A 15,996-nucleotide genomic window follows, 5' to 3' on the forward strand; every position below is an offset into this window, starting at 1 on the left:
AATCATGGCGATTGCCTTGACCCATACAACAGAGGGAAATAATGTTGTGTTCTTTTTTTTTCACAACATTAGTAGGGGGGGGTATTTTGTTTTTTTCTTTATAATCTATTTTTCTTCTATCTTTCTGCCTGGATGATCGGTGGGGACACACATAGCAACATGGAGAATTTTAAAAAGATTCCCCAAGATACCATGAAAGTTGAAAGATTAGGTATTATTATAGATTGGAGTAACACAATTAAAAATAATGACTAATTTACTGAATTTTTTAAGTTTTAATGTTAATGGGCTTAATGGACCGGTGAAAAGAAAAAGAATCTTAACCTACATTAAAAAAAAGTGAAAATAGATATAGCTTTTTTACAAGAAACACATTTAACAGAGATAGAACATCAGAAATTTAAAAAGAGACTGGGTTGGAAATGTTATTGCAGCTTCATTTAATTCAAAGGCGAGAGGAGTTGCAATTTTGGTTAATAAAAATTTAACAATTAAAATACAAAACGTATTAATTGATTCGGCGGGGAGATAGGTAATTATACATTGTCAAATTTTTTCAGAACTATGGACTCTTATGAATATTTATGCACAAAATGAAAATGATGTAAAATTTATACAAGAGGTCTTTTTGAATTTGGCTAACGCACATGACAAAACATTAATAGGTGGAGATTTTAACTTTTGTCTAGATCCAGTTTTAGATAGATCAACTAAGGTTATCACAAAATCAAAAGTAGCAAAATTAACTCTATCATTGATGGAAGACAAATTTGATTGATATATGGAGAAGAATTAACCCAAAAGAAAGAGATTATTCATTTTATTCAAATAGACATAAAACATATTCAAGGATAGATTTTTTTCCTATTATCAACGGATATGCAAGATAGATTGAAAAATATGGAATATAAAGCGAGACTATTGTCAGATCATTCTCCTTTGACAATGACAATGATAATGATAGATAAAGAGGAATCAATTTATAGATGGAGATTTAATTCAATTCTACTAAAACATCAAGATTTTTGTGATTTTATGAAAAAGCAGATTCAGTTTTTTTAGATACAAATTCACATTTAGTTGATGATAAATTTATATTGTGGGAAGCAATGAAGGCATATTTGAGAGGTCAGATAATAAGTTATACTTCTAAAATTAAGAAGGAATATATGATAGAAATAGATCAATTGGAAAAAGAGATTACAAAATTAGAAAAAGAATCTCAAAGATATATTACAGAAGAAAAACGAAGACAACTTATTACACCAGACATATCGAACAGAAAAAGCAATTATGAGAACTAAACAGAGATATTATGAACTAGGTGAAAGATCACATCAGGTCCTTGCATGGCAGTTAAAAACAGATCAGACTTCTAAAACGATAAATGCAATTCGAACAAAAGTAAATAAAATTACTTATAAACCTTTAGAAATTAATGAAACTTTCAAAAATTTTTATTCTGAGTTGTATAAATCAGAATCACAAAATGATAATGTCAAGATAGAAAGGTTTTTATCACAAATAACTCTTCCAAAAATAAATACGGAAGAACAGAAGGGATTAGATATGCATTTTACATTAAAAGAGGTTGAAAAAACTCTAGGATCATTTCAAAGTAATAAATCACCAGGAGAAGATGGTTTTCCGCCTAAATTTGATAAAAAGTTTAAAGATTTATTAATTCCTCCTTTTATGGAGTTAATACATCAAGCAGAAAGAACGCATAAACTTCCAGAATCTTTTTCGACAGCTATTTTAATAGTATTGCCAAAAAAAGATAGCGATCTTTTAAAACCAGCATCATATAGACCCATTTCTTTGTTAAACACTGATTATAAAATAATAGCAAAAATCTTATCTAATAGACTATCTAAATACTTACCAAAATTAATACGTATGGATCAAACAGCATTTATTAAAAATAGGCAATCGGCAGATAATGTAACTCGGTTATTTAGTATAATTCATTTGGCTCAAAAAAGGGAGGAAATGAGTGTGGCAGTTGCTTTAGATGCAGAAAAAGCATTTGATAAATTGGAATGGGATTTTTTATTTAAAGTATTGGAAAAATATGGATTAGGGGTATCTTTTATAAAATGGATTAAAACCTTAAATATTAATCCCAAAGCTAAAGTAGTGACAAATGGTCAAATTTCAACACCATTTCAGTTAACAAGGTCAACTAGGCAAGGTTTTCCATTATCACCTGCTTTATTTGTGTTGGCGATAGAACCATTAGCTGAATTAATTAGAATGGACCCAGATATTAAGGGTTTCAGAGTTAATCAGGAAGAATACAAGATTAACTTATTTGCTGTTGATGTTCTGCTTTATTTAACAAACCCATTGCACTTGTTGTGTAAATTATTAGAAGAATATGGGAAAATATCAGGTTACAAAATAAATTGGGATAAAAGTGAAATTTTACCTCTTACTAAAGGAGATTATAGTCGGTGTCGATTAATAACTCAATTTAGATGGCCGGCAAATGGTATAAAATATTTAGGTATAAGAGTTGATAATGATATAAAGAACTTGTATAAATTAAATTACTTACTGTTATTGAAAAAAATTCAAGAAGATCTTGATAAATGGATGATATTACCAATAACATTAGTAGGTAGAGTAAATACCGTAAAAATGAATATATTCCCTAAACTACAATACTTATTTCAATCACTACCAATACAATTACCCCAGAAGTTTTTTTTCAAGAGTTAAATAAATATGTGAGGAAGTTTCTTTGGAAAGGTAAGATGTCAAGAATATCGTTGGAAAAATTGACATGGAAATTTGATCTAGGAGGGTTACAACTTCCAAATTTTAAGAATTATTATAAAGCAAATCAACTTAGATTTATTGCAACTTTTTTTGAGAAAGATAGACCGGCATGGATTAGAATAGAACTAGATAAAATAGGAGAAAATACACCAGAACATTTTATATATAAATGGGAATCTAAATGGATACGGGAAAAGAAAGAATCTCCTATATTAAAACATTTGATTGACTTATGGAATAAGATAAATGTTGATGATGAGACAAAGAAATCTTTATTAGCAAAGAGATCTTTAATTCAAAATAGACTTATGCCTTTTACAATGGATAATCAACTATTATATAATTGGTTTCAAAAAGGGATTAGATATATAGGAGATTGTTTTGAAGGAGGTATATTAATGTCATTTGATCAATTAAAGAATAAATATAAAGTATCAAACAACACTTTTTTGTTACTTCCAATTAAGGGCTTATTTAAGAGAAAAATTAAGTCAAACAATGTTATTGCCGAAATCTAATGAAATAGAAACTTTAATTCAGAAAGGAAAAACTAAAAAATTTATTTCTTGTATGTATAGCTTGATTCAAAAACAGGCAATTAAACAAGGAGTCCATAAGTCAGGACAAAAATGGGGAAGTGACTTGAATATTAAAATTGAAGAAACAAATTGGTCAAGGCTATGTCTTGATAGTATGACAAATACAATAAATGTCCGGTTAAGATTAGTGCAATATAATTTTTTACATCAATTATATATTACACCACAAAAAATAAATAAATTAAATCTAAATTTATCTGATCAGTGTTTCTGATGTAACCAAGAAATCGGTACTTTTTTACATTCTACTTGGTCTTGTTCTAAAATTCAACCTTTTTGGGTAAATTTAAGAGTTTTATTGGAACACAACTTCCACATAATCCAATATTATTTTTATTAGGCGATATTGAAGGGATAAAATCAAAACCCAAATTGAATAAATATCAGAAAGAATTCATAAAAATTGCACTGGCAGTAGCCAAAAAGGCTATTGCAGTTACTTGGAAATCGGATGCATACTTAAGTATAGATCGTTGGAAGAATGAAATTTCCAGGTGTATTCCACTTGAAAAAATTACTTATAATTTAAGAGATAAATATGAAACATTTTTGAAAATTTGGCGCCCTTATTTACAAAAGGCAGGATTAAATATATAGGTGCTCTGAAGATAAAATAATTGGTTATTTGGGGAAAGAAATAAATATATATACTAAAGTTATTACGAACTCCGTGGAGCATGTGGGGATCTTCCGATATCCAGGCACTCTTTCTTTCTTTCTTTTCTTTCTTTTTTTTTCTATAGGGATGTTAGAGGGGAGGGGGGAAGGGTATATTTTTTTTCTTCTTTCTGTAATTATTTGAAAACTCAATTAAAAAAAAGTTTAAAAAAAAGAAATACCTAAGCGTATTTTCATAATTAAATCATAAATAAATGCTATTAAACTTTGATGTGGATTTAAATTTAAATTTTTTTCTGTAACTTCAATTTGATGCGATATCGGAAAGGCAACTAAAGTAGCATTCAGAAAGTTTCTAATCTGTAAATATCTGAAAAAGTGATCTATGCAAATTATATTTATTAGACAACTGTTCAAAAGACATAAAACAATCATCCATGAATAAATCACGAAAACATGTTATTCCCTTTGTTTTCCATAAAAGAAAAGCTTGATTGACAAGACTGGTCATTGATGCAAATGATGCATTTCACTCTGTTTCAATGTTTCAGTGCTCATGTGACAAATGAAAGCTAATCTTTAACAAGCTTGTACAAATGGTGATGGAATTATCATAGATAATATGCTCTAATTGGGGATATTAGTTTATGGATAAATATTGGAGAGGATGATATTGTGAACTCCCTTACTTCTGAGAAACATTATCAAAGAATGTTTTGTACCTACCTGAGGGGATGCTTGGAGGTTTGGTATGAAGTATAATCCAGAACTGATCTTTTGCATTTGATAGAAAATACTGTGAAATCATATTTGACACCAAACCCCTTTGGTAATGGGATCTCTGCTGTGAATCAGATTAATACTGCCTTTGTTTTTTCTTTTTGAAACAGCAGGAGTAAACTATTTGCTCTTTTATGCCATTTCTACCATGGAGTAAGATCAACCTTGATAATTTATCTTAGCACCACTTCTGTATATGACCCCAGTATTCATTGATTGCCATATTAAGTGGCTTCTTTGTCTTGATTGAGTTGTGTATTTGCTCCCTATCAGCAGGACTCTCAAGCTGTGGAGAGAACGGGACTGTCCCATGTCTGCTATGACTTAATCCTGAATTTGAACTTTATTGTGAACTTCACTTCTTAGTAAACTGAAGATGTGTTTATAAAAGAAAAAAGTCTATTATTGAATTATCAAATCAGTATTATCCAATACTATTTTTGTATTTTGGCCTGAGATGTCCACCAAAGGCACTTTTGAAATTTAAAGTAGAAATTGGGTTTGAATTGTATTTTCCTTAAGTGTACCTTCAGGTATGTTAGTGGTCTCATCAAGGGATTCTGATCCGGTAGAACAGTTTTTGAAGTTATCACAAGAGCAACATCGTATTCAGCACAGCAGTGATTACTCGTATCCAAAATGGTTTATTCCAAATACATTGAAATACTACGTTTTACTGCATGATCTCAGTGAAGGAGAAGAAGAACGGTAAGCTTTTTAATTACTTGATCTTAGATAGAGCTTCGCAGAAATGGTGAACATTGTCTGCAGACTTCAAATCAAAGATTATGTGCTCAAATTCAGAGGAAATGCTCAATCAGTTTGAATTCAACTACTTTATTTAGAGCTTGGTGCGTGTGTAATTGGCTGTGCTGGACATGCAATGTACAGATGAAGTTAATCTATCAGATATTTGGGCTGAGGCTATTGAGCAGCCGATCTGGCAGCACCTATAGAGGGAATTAGAAAATTTTGGTGTTAGATATGTTGGTTTTAATTAAAGAAAAAAATGGCTGGAGTCGCTTTCCACTTTAGTGTAAGGGTTATCAGGTGCATCAAAACTGAAACTTGCAAAAATCGTGAAAAGATAATTGCCAAGATTTACAAAGGTATCTACCAGATAACACAATAACACCTCCATACTATTTTTGTCCAGTGTGACCTCCTGGCAGTCTGTCTGTTTGTCTCTCTCTCTTACTGAGAGCAGAGTCCCATTTATTAGGCACCAGGACATACCATCTTTAATTATCCACAGTTAACCTAAATTACAGTATGCAAACAGCATATACACAATTACACATCTCCATTACTAATGAAATGGAATATTCCACTGTGTATGGAGGGAAAGGCACCATAAAGCCACCCTCAGTGCATCAGCCTGGTTTAGGATCCATTATGAGAATACATTGGGGAAGACATTAAAGTGCTGACACTCAATGCAGCAACAGTAGAATGACAGGGCAATGTTTGTGTGTGTGTAAGGAGTGCTGTCCATCACATTACTACCCTCCTCTCCTTTGGTGATGACGCTCAGCAGCCGAGACAGGTTTCCTTTCCTGCTTTATAATAGACAAAGAATTTGAAGGCTTGGTGCTCTAGGTACCACTGTGTCACTCTGGCATTATGATTCTTCATTGTTTGAATCTAGTCAGTGGTCTGTGTAGAGATCAAACTCCTTGCTAAGGAGTTAGTACTAGATCCTGTCAAGGGCCCACTTAATGGCCAGACACTCCTTTCCAATGATGGAAAACCTGAATTCCCTTGGGAGGGATTTTTGGGTCAGGTAAAGGACAGAGTTTTTTCTCCAGGTTCTCCTTGTGCCATCACTGTTCATCCACCTGGAGAAGGAACTGTTTGCCAAAGTTTGGACTCTGAAGGATGGGTGAAGAACATGTCTTTAAGGGCTTAAAGCATTTTCACACACCCTTGAGTTGCTTACAGACTTTCCCATTAAGATTAGTCAGAGGTGTTGCCAGAATGGTGAATTGGAGAATGAACCTGTGATACCACCCTACCAGACCCAGAAACAACTTCACTTCCTCCTTGGTGTGAGGTTGAAGACTGTGGATCGCTTCCACTTTGTCCATTCGTGCTCAAACCTCTTGTGTCCCAGCTGGTAGTCAAAAGTATCTGGTCTCCCTTTTTGCCCACTCATATTTTTGTAGATTGAGGGTGAGACTGGCGGTATGAATATTCCCAAGGATCCTGTACAGATGGTCCAAGTGCTCTGACCACGTCTGGCTGTAGGCAACCACATCACCTAGCTATACTGCACTGCAGTCCTCAGGGCCCTGGTGTACTCAGTCCTTCAACCAATGGAAGGTTGCTGGTGCACCGTGAAAACCAAAGGCTGTCACAGTGAACTGAACTAGACTCGGCCATGTGGAAGGCAGTGAAGGGTTTTGATTGTTCATCCAGGGGAACCTGCCAGTAGCCTTTACAAAGGTCCAGTGTAGTAATATAGTTTGCTTGTCCATTGCTCCTTGGGGACAATAATGATAGTAATGCTCCACTCACTCACTATTTAAAGGCTGACACCCAGCTCCAGCATGGTCAGAATCCAGGGCCCCCACAAGTTATTCTGGTGCTCTGTAGCAGTGTTGGCATACTCAACCCTGGTCAGGTCTGATCCTGATGGAATATTTCAGGACCTTTATAAGCCCTGGTGTCTGCTGGAACAGCTGAGGAAAGTCAGCAAACGCCTTTTGGTTTTTAGTTTTAGCATTAATGGATTAATGGATGAATGTGATTGGCTATTTCCTTTCCTCTAACTCAATCTCTCCCCAGAATCATGTCAACTTTTAGTTTCTCCCGCACCCCTACTTTCATCAGATACTTGTCATCCAGCTCAATTGTGAGTTCTACCTGTGGCCCGCACTTCCAGTCACCATGGATACATTGGACAGGTTTTTGGTGACTGTAGTCAACATCAAAGGCAGGGACATGACTTTTTATAATAAATGACAGTGAGCTGCCGGAATCTAAAAGAACTTTAATAGGTTTTCCATTAACTTTGACTGTTTCCCTTCATAGATGCAGCCTGACCCACTGAGTTCCTCCAGTGGGTTATGTTTGTTGCTCCACATTCCAGCAGCTCCAGTGTGTTATGTCTCCTTTATAAAAGGCCCAATGCACTTGCAAGATGGTGTCTGGCTCTGTCCTTCCCCATTTTTGTAGTCAAAGAATTTTGAACAGTGTTTCGCACCAGAATAGATAGGTGTTTTGTATTACTGACCTCAGCCGGTTAACTTCAGCAAATGCAGAATGGTTTTGCACATTGAATAAGATTTCTATAATGACAGTCCTTGTCCTTTATTGGTGGTAATGATGGGGCGAAGGGGGATGTGAAAGCAGAAGAGAAATACTGCATAGTACTAGCAGAATTTTTAAAAGTGTGCCATACTTTAAAACCCAAGTGCCTTGCTGTGTTTCTGCATTAAAATCTTTTTCTTCACCTTTTATATTGTGAGTGATGAGAAGGATGCTGACTTAAATTTTTTTCAATTTTCTGATCAAATGAAGAAAGAGACATTGCATCACATATGCCTATTTCTACATTTCTAATATTACAGAAAAAGGGAAAATCTTTGTGCTTATAAAGATGCTGTAACTATAATTTACATAAGTACTTTACCCTCTGCATTCAAACACAGTTTCTAAATTAGTGATAATAAAACTGAGTCCTGGAGGTAGATTTCAATAAATATTGAATTGGGAATTAATTGCACCTGGTGTTACAACACATGAAATTGTATATTTTGATTGAAACAATAAGGGGGTAACTTATTTAAAAAATAGATCTAGGGGAACAAAGATCCTGGAGAAGAAATAACAAATCACACAAGTAAGGCACAATGAAAAGCAAAGCAAACCCTTGAGATTATTTTGAAGATTGGAATTTGAAAAGTAACTTGCACTAAAGTTTGCATTGACTCTGTAGACCACACATTTGGTCACCATATTATAAAATGGATATGGAATCATTGGAGAGGATGTAGTGAAGAGTTCAGTATGATACAAAAAATGCATCAACTGCACAAAAAAAGAGTGAGCTATTTTTTTCTTAGAACAAGGAAATATTTGATAAGTTGATGTTAGAATGATATTGCCAATAATGAGTGCAAAATGAAATCTCCAAGAGATTAGGTAGAAAAGTGAAAAGAAAGAATGACAGGAATATGGAGTTTACTAACACAGCACGTTTTGGTTGGAAGAATAGGAGGCAGCAGACTCCATGCAAATAAGGGGAGACTGGACAAGCATGTGAAGAAGATAATAGGAGGATAATGCTGATAGAAGTTTGTCCTTATCTAAATCTTCACATAAAGGATTCCAAAGACTGACCATCCTTGATCTGGAACAACACAAAATGTTTGAGGAACTTAACAGGTCAGGCATTGTCTATGGAGAGTAAATGAACAGTTGAAGCGTCACGTCAAGACTTTCCATCAGGAGGGGGATATCACGTGATGACATAGGATCGAGATGCTGGAACCCAGCCCTCCCGTAAAAAATCAATAAATTAACGTTTAAGTGAAGAAAAGTCAGTCAATATTTTCTTAAGGTTACTTATAAACTACTCCGGATTGTTTTAAGCTATGCCTCATAAACAGAGGATGAAGAGAACTACTACCGCGAAGACAACTCAGGTTGGAACAGAATCAAGGCCTACTTCTACTGAAGAACCGCGGACTCAGGTACAATACATCACTGGCAAAACAGAACAGGAAACTGCGGCAGCATCGGCCATTTCTAAAGGAAAAGATCAACGAGAATTGCGCAAGCGTAAAGGAACGAGCATGCGCAAACGAGACCAACCAGAACTACAAAACCCAGCAGCGACTGAAACCGAAAGTGAAAGTGAATCTGAGAGAGAGTCAGATTCTCTGGAAAAATCAGATGAAGATGGAGATGAAAGTTCCTCTGAAAATACAAAAAAGACTTTGAGGCAAATAGTACCTAAATTAGAAAAATTAAATGCATTAAAAGTAATTAAAGAAAAAATAATAAATATGGAGACTATGTTTGATAAAATGACAAAGAAACAGGAAAAAATGGAAAAGAAAATTACAGATTTGGAAATTAACATGGAAGAAATAGATGGAAGAATGAAGGAAATGGAAAATGATAATAATGCCTGGACATCAGAATGAAAACAACTCGTGGAAAAAATTGATAAGTTTGAAAATTTTAGTAGACACAATAATATTAAAATTGTTGGACTTAAAGAAGATACTGAAGGAGAAGACCCAATAAATTTTTTTCAAAAATGGATCCCTGAAAAATTGGAAATGGGAGAAGAAACTTCAATTGAGATTGAAAGGGTGCACAGAGCCTTAAGGCCAAGATCTCAAGATGATCAAAATCCGCGATCAATTTTGATAAGATGTTTAAGATACCAGGATAAAGAAAAGATTCTGAGGGCGGCTGCCCAAGGTGCCAAATGAAGAAAGGGTCCATTGATGATAGCAGAGAAACCAGTTCTTTTTTATCCTGATATAAGTTATAACCTTTTGAAGAGAAAGAAAGAATTTAATTCAGCTAAAAATGTCTTATGGGAAAAAGGTTATAAATTTTTAATGCATCACCCAGCAACACTGATAATTTTTTTGGAGGAGGGAAAAAGATTTTTTTCTGATTATCGAGATGCGGAGGTGTTTGCACAAAAACTTCCATCTATTTGCTAATTAAACGTATAGACTTTTAAACGTTATGGTTAAAGACGAAGACAGAGATAGCGAATGGAACTGATGGACATTTAAGGATGATACAAGGGAGAAAAGTAAAATTTCAGAAATATTAATTGAGAATAATATGTTTTTTCTTATATTATTATTTTTTATGTTGCGGAGGGGCTGGGGAGCTTTGAACCGGTTACTACGGGATTCACGTGTGTAATCATGGCGATTGCCATGACCCGTACAATAGAGGGGGGTAATGTTGTGTTTTTTTTCTTTCACAACATTAGTAGGGGGATATTTTGTTTTTTTTTATATACTCTATTTTTTTTCTATTCTTTTGCCTGGATGATTGGTGGGGACACACATAGCAACATGGAGACTTCTAAAAAGATTTCCCAGGATACCATGAAAGTTGAAAGATTAGGCATTATTATAGATTGGAGTAACATAATTAAAAACAATGACTAATGTATTGAATTTTTTAAGTTTTAATATTAATGGGCTTAATGGACCGGTAAAAAGAAAAAGAATTTTAACATATATTTAAAAAAATGAAAATAGATATAGCTTTCTTACAAGAAACTCATTTAACGGACATAGAAATTAAAAAGAGATTGGGTTGGAAATGTTATTGCAGCTTCATTTAACTCAAAAGCGAGAGGAGTTGCAATTTTGGTTAATAAAAATTTACCAATTAAAATACAAAATGTATTAATTGATTCGGCAGGAAGATATTTAATTATACATTGTCAAATTTTTTCAGAACTATGGACTCTTATGAATATTTATGCACCAAATGAAAATGATGTAAAATTTATACAGGAGGTATTTTTGAATTTAGCTAATGCACATGACAAAATATTGATAGGTGGAGATTTTAATTTTTGTCTAGATCCAGTTTTAGACAGATCAACAAAGTCTGTTACAAAATCAAAAGTAGTAAAATTAGCTCTATCATTGATGAAAGACTTAAATTTGATTGATATATGGAGAAGAAACAATCAAAAAGAAAGAGATTATTCATTTTATTCAAATAGACATAAAACATACTCAAGAATAGATTTTTTCCTATTATCAACGAATATTCAAGATAGAGTGAAAAATGTGGAATATAAAGCAAGAATATTGTCTGATCACTCTCCTTTAATAATGACAATGATAATGATAGATAAAGAGGAATCAATTTATAGATGGAGATTTAATTCAATTCTACTAAAGCGTCAAGATTTTTGTGATTTTATGAAAAAGCAGATTCAGTTCTTTTTAGATACAAATTTACATTCAGTTGATGATAAATTTATATTGTGGGTAGCAATGAAGGCATATTTGAGAGGTCAGATAATAAGTTATACTTCTAAAATTAAGAATGAATATATGATAGAAATAGATCAATTGAAAAAAGAGATTATAAAATTAGAAAAAGAATCTCAAAGAAATATGACAGAAGAAAAACGAAGACAACTTATTAATAAAAAGTTAAAATATAATACACTCCAGACATATCGAACAGAAAAAGCAATTATGAGAACTAAACAGAGATATTATGAACTAGGTGAAAGATCACATAAGGTCCTTGCATGGCAGTTAAAAACAGATCAGACTTCTAAAACAATAAATGCAATTCGAACAAAAGTAAATAAAATTACTTATAAGCCTCTAGAATTAATGAAGCTTTTAAGAATTTTTATTCTGAGTTGTATAAATCAGAATCACAAAATGATAATGTCAAGATAGAAAGGTTTTTATCACAAATAACTCTTCCAAAATTAAATACGGAAGAACAAAAGGGATTAGGTATGCCTTTTACATTGAAGGAGGTTGAAGAAGCTCTAGGATCACTTCAAAGTAATAAATCTCCAGGAGAAGATGGTTTTCCGCCTGAATTTTATAAAAAATTTAAAGATTTATTAATTCCTCCCTTTATGGAGTTAATACATCAAGCGGAAAGAACGCATAAACTTCCAGAATCTTTTTCAACAGCTATTTTAATAGTATTGCCAAAAAAAGATAGAGATCTTTTAAAACCAGCATCATATAGACCCATTTCTTTATTAAACACTGATTATAAAATAATAGCAAAAATCTTATCTAATAGATTATCTAAATGCTTACCAAAATTAGTGCATATGGATCAAACAGGATTTATTAAAAATAGACAGTTGGCAGATAATGTATCCTGGTTACTTAGTATAATTCATTTAGCACAAAAGAGGGAGGAAACGAGTGTGGCAGTTGCTTTAGATGCAGAAAAAGCATTTGATAGATTGGAATGGGATTTTTTATTTAAGGTATTGGAAAAATATGGATTAGGAACATCATTTATAAAATGGATTAAAACCTTAAATACGAATCCCAAAGCTAAAGTAGTGACAAATGGTCAAATTTCAACATCATTTCAGTTAACAAGATCAACTAGGCAAGGTTGTCCATTATCACCTGCTTTGTTTGTGTTGACAATAGAGCCATTAGCTGAATTAATTAGAATGGACCCAGATATTAAGGGTTTCAGAGTTAATCAGGAAGAATACAAGATTAACTTATTTACTGATGATGTTTTACTTTATTTAACAGATCCATTACATTCATTACGCAAATTATCTTATAGATTAGAAGAATATGGGAAAATATCAGGCTATAAAATAAATTGGGATAAAAGTGAAATTTTACCTCTTACTAATGGAGACTATAGTCAATGTCGATTAATAACTCAATTTAGATGGCCGGCAAATGATATAAAATATTTAGGTATAAGAGTTGATAATGACATAAAAAACTTATACAAATTAAATTATTCACCACTTTTGAAAAAAATTCAGGAAGATCTTGATAAATGGATGGCACTACCAATAACATTAATAGGTAGAGTAAATACTATAAAAATGAATATATTCCCTAGACTACAATATTTATTTCAATCATTACCAATACAATTACCTCAGACGTCTTTTCAAGAGTTAAACAAATATGTGAGGAAGTTTCTCTGGAAAGGTAAGATGTTAAGAATATCGTTGGAAAAATTGACATGGAAATTTGATCTAGGAGGGTTACAACTTCCAAATTTTAAGAATTATTATAAAGCAAATCAACTTAGATTTATTGCATCTTTTTTCGAGAAAGATAAACCGGCATGGATTAGAATAGAACTAGATAAAATAGGAGAAAACGTACCAGAAGATTTTATATATAAATGGGATTCTAAATGGATACGGGAAAAGAAAGAATCTCTTATATTAAAATATTTGATTGACCTATGGAATAAGATAAATGTTGATGAGGAGACAAAATAATCTTTACTAGCAAAGAGATCTTTAATTCAAAATAGACTTATTCCTTTTACAATGGACAATCAACTTTTATATAATTGGTTTCAAAAAGGGATTAGATATATAGGAGATTGTTTTGAAGGAGGTATATTAATGTCATTTGATCAATTAAAGAATAAATATAAAGTATCAAATAACACTTTATTTTGTTACTTTCAACTAAGGGCTTATTTAAGAGAAAAATTAGGTCAAACAATGTTATTGCCGAAATCTAATGAAATAGAAATTTTAATTCAAAAAGGAAAGATTAAAAAATTTATATCTTGTATGTATAATTTGATTCAAAAACAGGCAATTAAACAAGGAGTCCATAAGTCAAGACAAAAATGGGAAAGTGATTTGAATATTAAAATTGAAGAAACAAATTGGTCAAGACTATGTCTTAATAGTATGACAAATACAATAAATGTTCGGTTAAGATTAGTGCAATATAATTTTCTACATCAATTATATATTACACCACAAAAAATAAATAAATTAAATCCAAATTTATCTGATCAGTGTTTTCGATGTAACCAAGAAACTGGTACTTTTTTACATTCTACATGGTCTTGTTCTAAAATTCAACCTTTTTGGACAAATTTAAGACTTCTACTGGAACAAATTACAGGAACACAACTTCCTCATAATCCAATATTACTCTTACTAGGTGATATTGAAGGGATAAAACCGAAACTCAAACTAAATAAATATCAGAAAGAATTCATAAAAATTGCACTGGCAGTAGCCAAAAAAGCTATTGCAGTTACTTGGAAATCGGATACATACTTAAGTATAGATCATTGGAAGAAGGAAATTTATGGCTGTATTCCACTTGAAAAAATTACACAATTTAATAGATAAATATGAAACATTTTTGAAAATTTGGCGCCCTTACTTACAAAAGACGGGATTAAATATATAGGTGCTCCGAAGATGAAATAATTGGTTATTTGGGGAAATAAATAAATATATATATACTTAAATTATTACAAACTCCATGGAGCATACGGGGATCTTCCGATATCCAGGCGCTCTTTCTTTTTTATATATAGGGATGTTGGGGGGGGGGGGTTAAGGGGAAGGGTATATATATATTTTTTTCATATATTTTCTTTATTTCTGTAACTATTTGAAAACTCAATAAAAAAAATTTATAAAAAAAACTTTCCATCAGGACTGGAAACTGAGGGCATAAGCCAGAATAAAGAATTCAACCCTTTGCCTTTTCTACCTATCATCTCCCAGCCTCTCATCTTGTTCCCATTCTTCACTCCCCTTTCTTTCTGCCTTTTCCCTCCTACTTCACCTCAGCTCACCAATCACCTATCAGCTTGTACTCCATTTCTTCCCCACCTTTTTATTCTGGCTTTCTCTTTCTCATCTTGGATTCAAGTTGTTTTGTACTTCTACCCTGGGAGAAAGGGTTGACAGTCAAAGTCTATCAATGCCTTATTTTATAAACTTAGTGTTATATTTTGTAACTCCAGAAATTAATTGTTATATAACCACAGGAGAGCTGGGGATAACCTGTCTTAGTTTAATTTTTCTTTTAGTGAGGCGCATGTATTTGATGTGGTGGCATAATCACATGTGCTGTTTGTGCATATAACCGTTAATGAATTATGTAAGCAACAAAGAATGCCTAATCAAACTGTACACATATAAAATATTACTGAGGTATTACTTACACAACAAATAAGACTATAATACAAAGGAGCAGAATTAGGTCATTTGACCCATTGAGTCTGCTTTGCCTTTTTTATCATGGCTAATTTATAATCCAATGACTTGGCCTCCACAGCCACCTGAGGCAATGAATTCCACCTATTCACTACCCTCTGGCTAAAGAAATTCCTTCTCATCTCTGTTCTAAAGGGATGCCTGTCTATCAGTTCTTCCCTTAGCCTCTGATGATCCAGAGGAAAAAACCCAAATTTTCATATCCTCTCTTTGGAGCTCATATCTTCTAATCTAAGCAGCATCTTGGTGAATCTCTTCACTCTTTCCAAAGTTCCCACATCCTTTCTGTATTACAGAAAGTGGAGAGTGGACCACGGGAGGAAGGGAAGGAGAAGGGACACTGCAGGGAGTTGATAGACGAGAAGAGGTAAGAGGCCAGAGTGGGGAATAGAAGAAGAGGGGAAGGAAATTATCTGGATGAGTACTTCATGTCATCAGTTTGGAGGCTACAGAAGGAATGAGATATTGCTCCTCCACTCTGAAAGTGGC

General features: G+C 33.0%; 1 protein-coding gene across 5 annotated transcripts in view; it reads left to right on the forward strand.

Annotated features, from left to right (window-relative positions):
- Positions 1-15,996, forward strand: part of trappc8 (trafficking protein particle complex subunit 8) — a 167,772-nt gene that overhangs the window by 46,388 nt on the left and 105,388 nt on the right. For all 5 annotated transcript variants that reach the window (XM_059977137.1, XM_059977153.1, XM_059977162.1 and 2 more), the window contains one exon: positions 5,315-5,489. In XM_059977137.1, coding sequence (XP_059833120.1) covers positions 5,315-5,489 — 175 coding nt within the window. The remainder of the gene's footprint in view (positions 1-5,314; positions 5,490-15,996) is intronic.

The sequence above is a fragment of the Hypanus sabinus genome, chromosome 1 (genome assembly GCF_030144855.1).
Source record: "Hypanus sabinus isolate sHypSab1 chromosome 1, sHypSab1.hap1, whole genome shotgun sequence".
In the NCBI taxonomy this organism is placed as follows: Eukaryota; Metazoa; Chordata; class Chondrichthyes; order Myliobatiformes; family Dasyatidae; genus Hypanus; species Hypanus sabinus.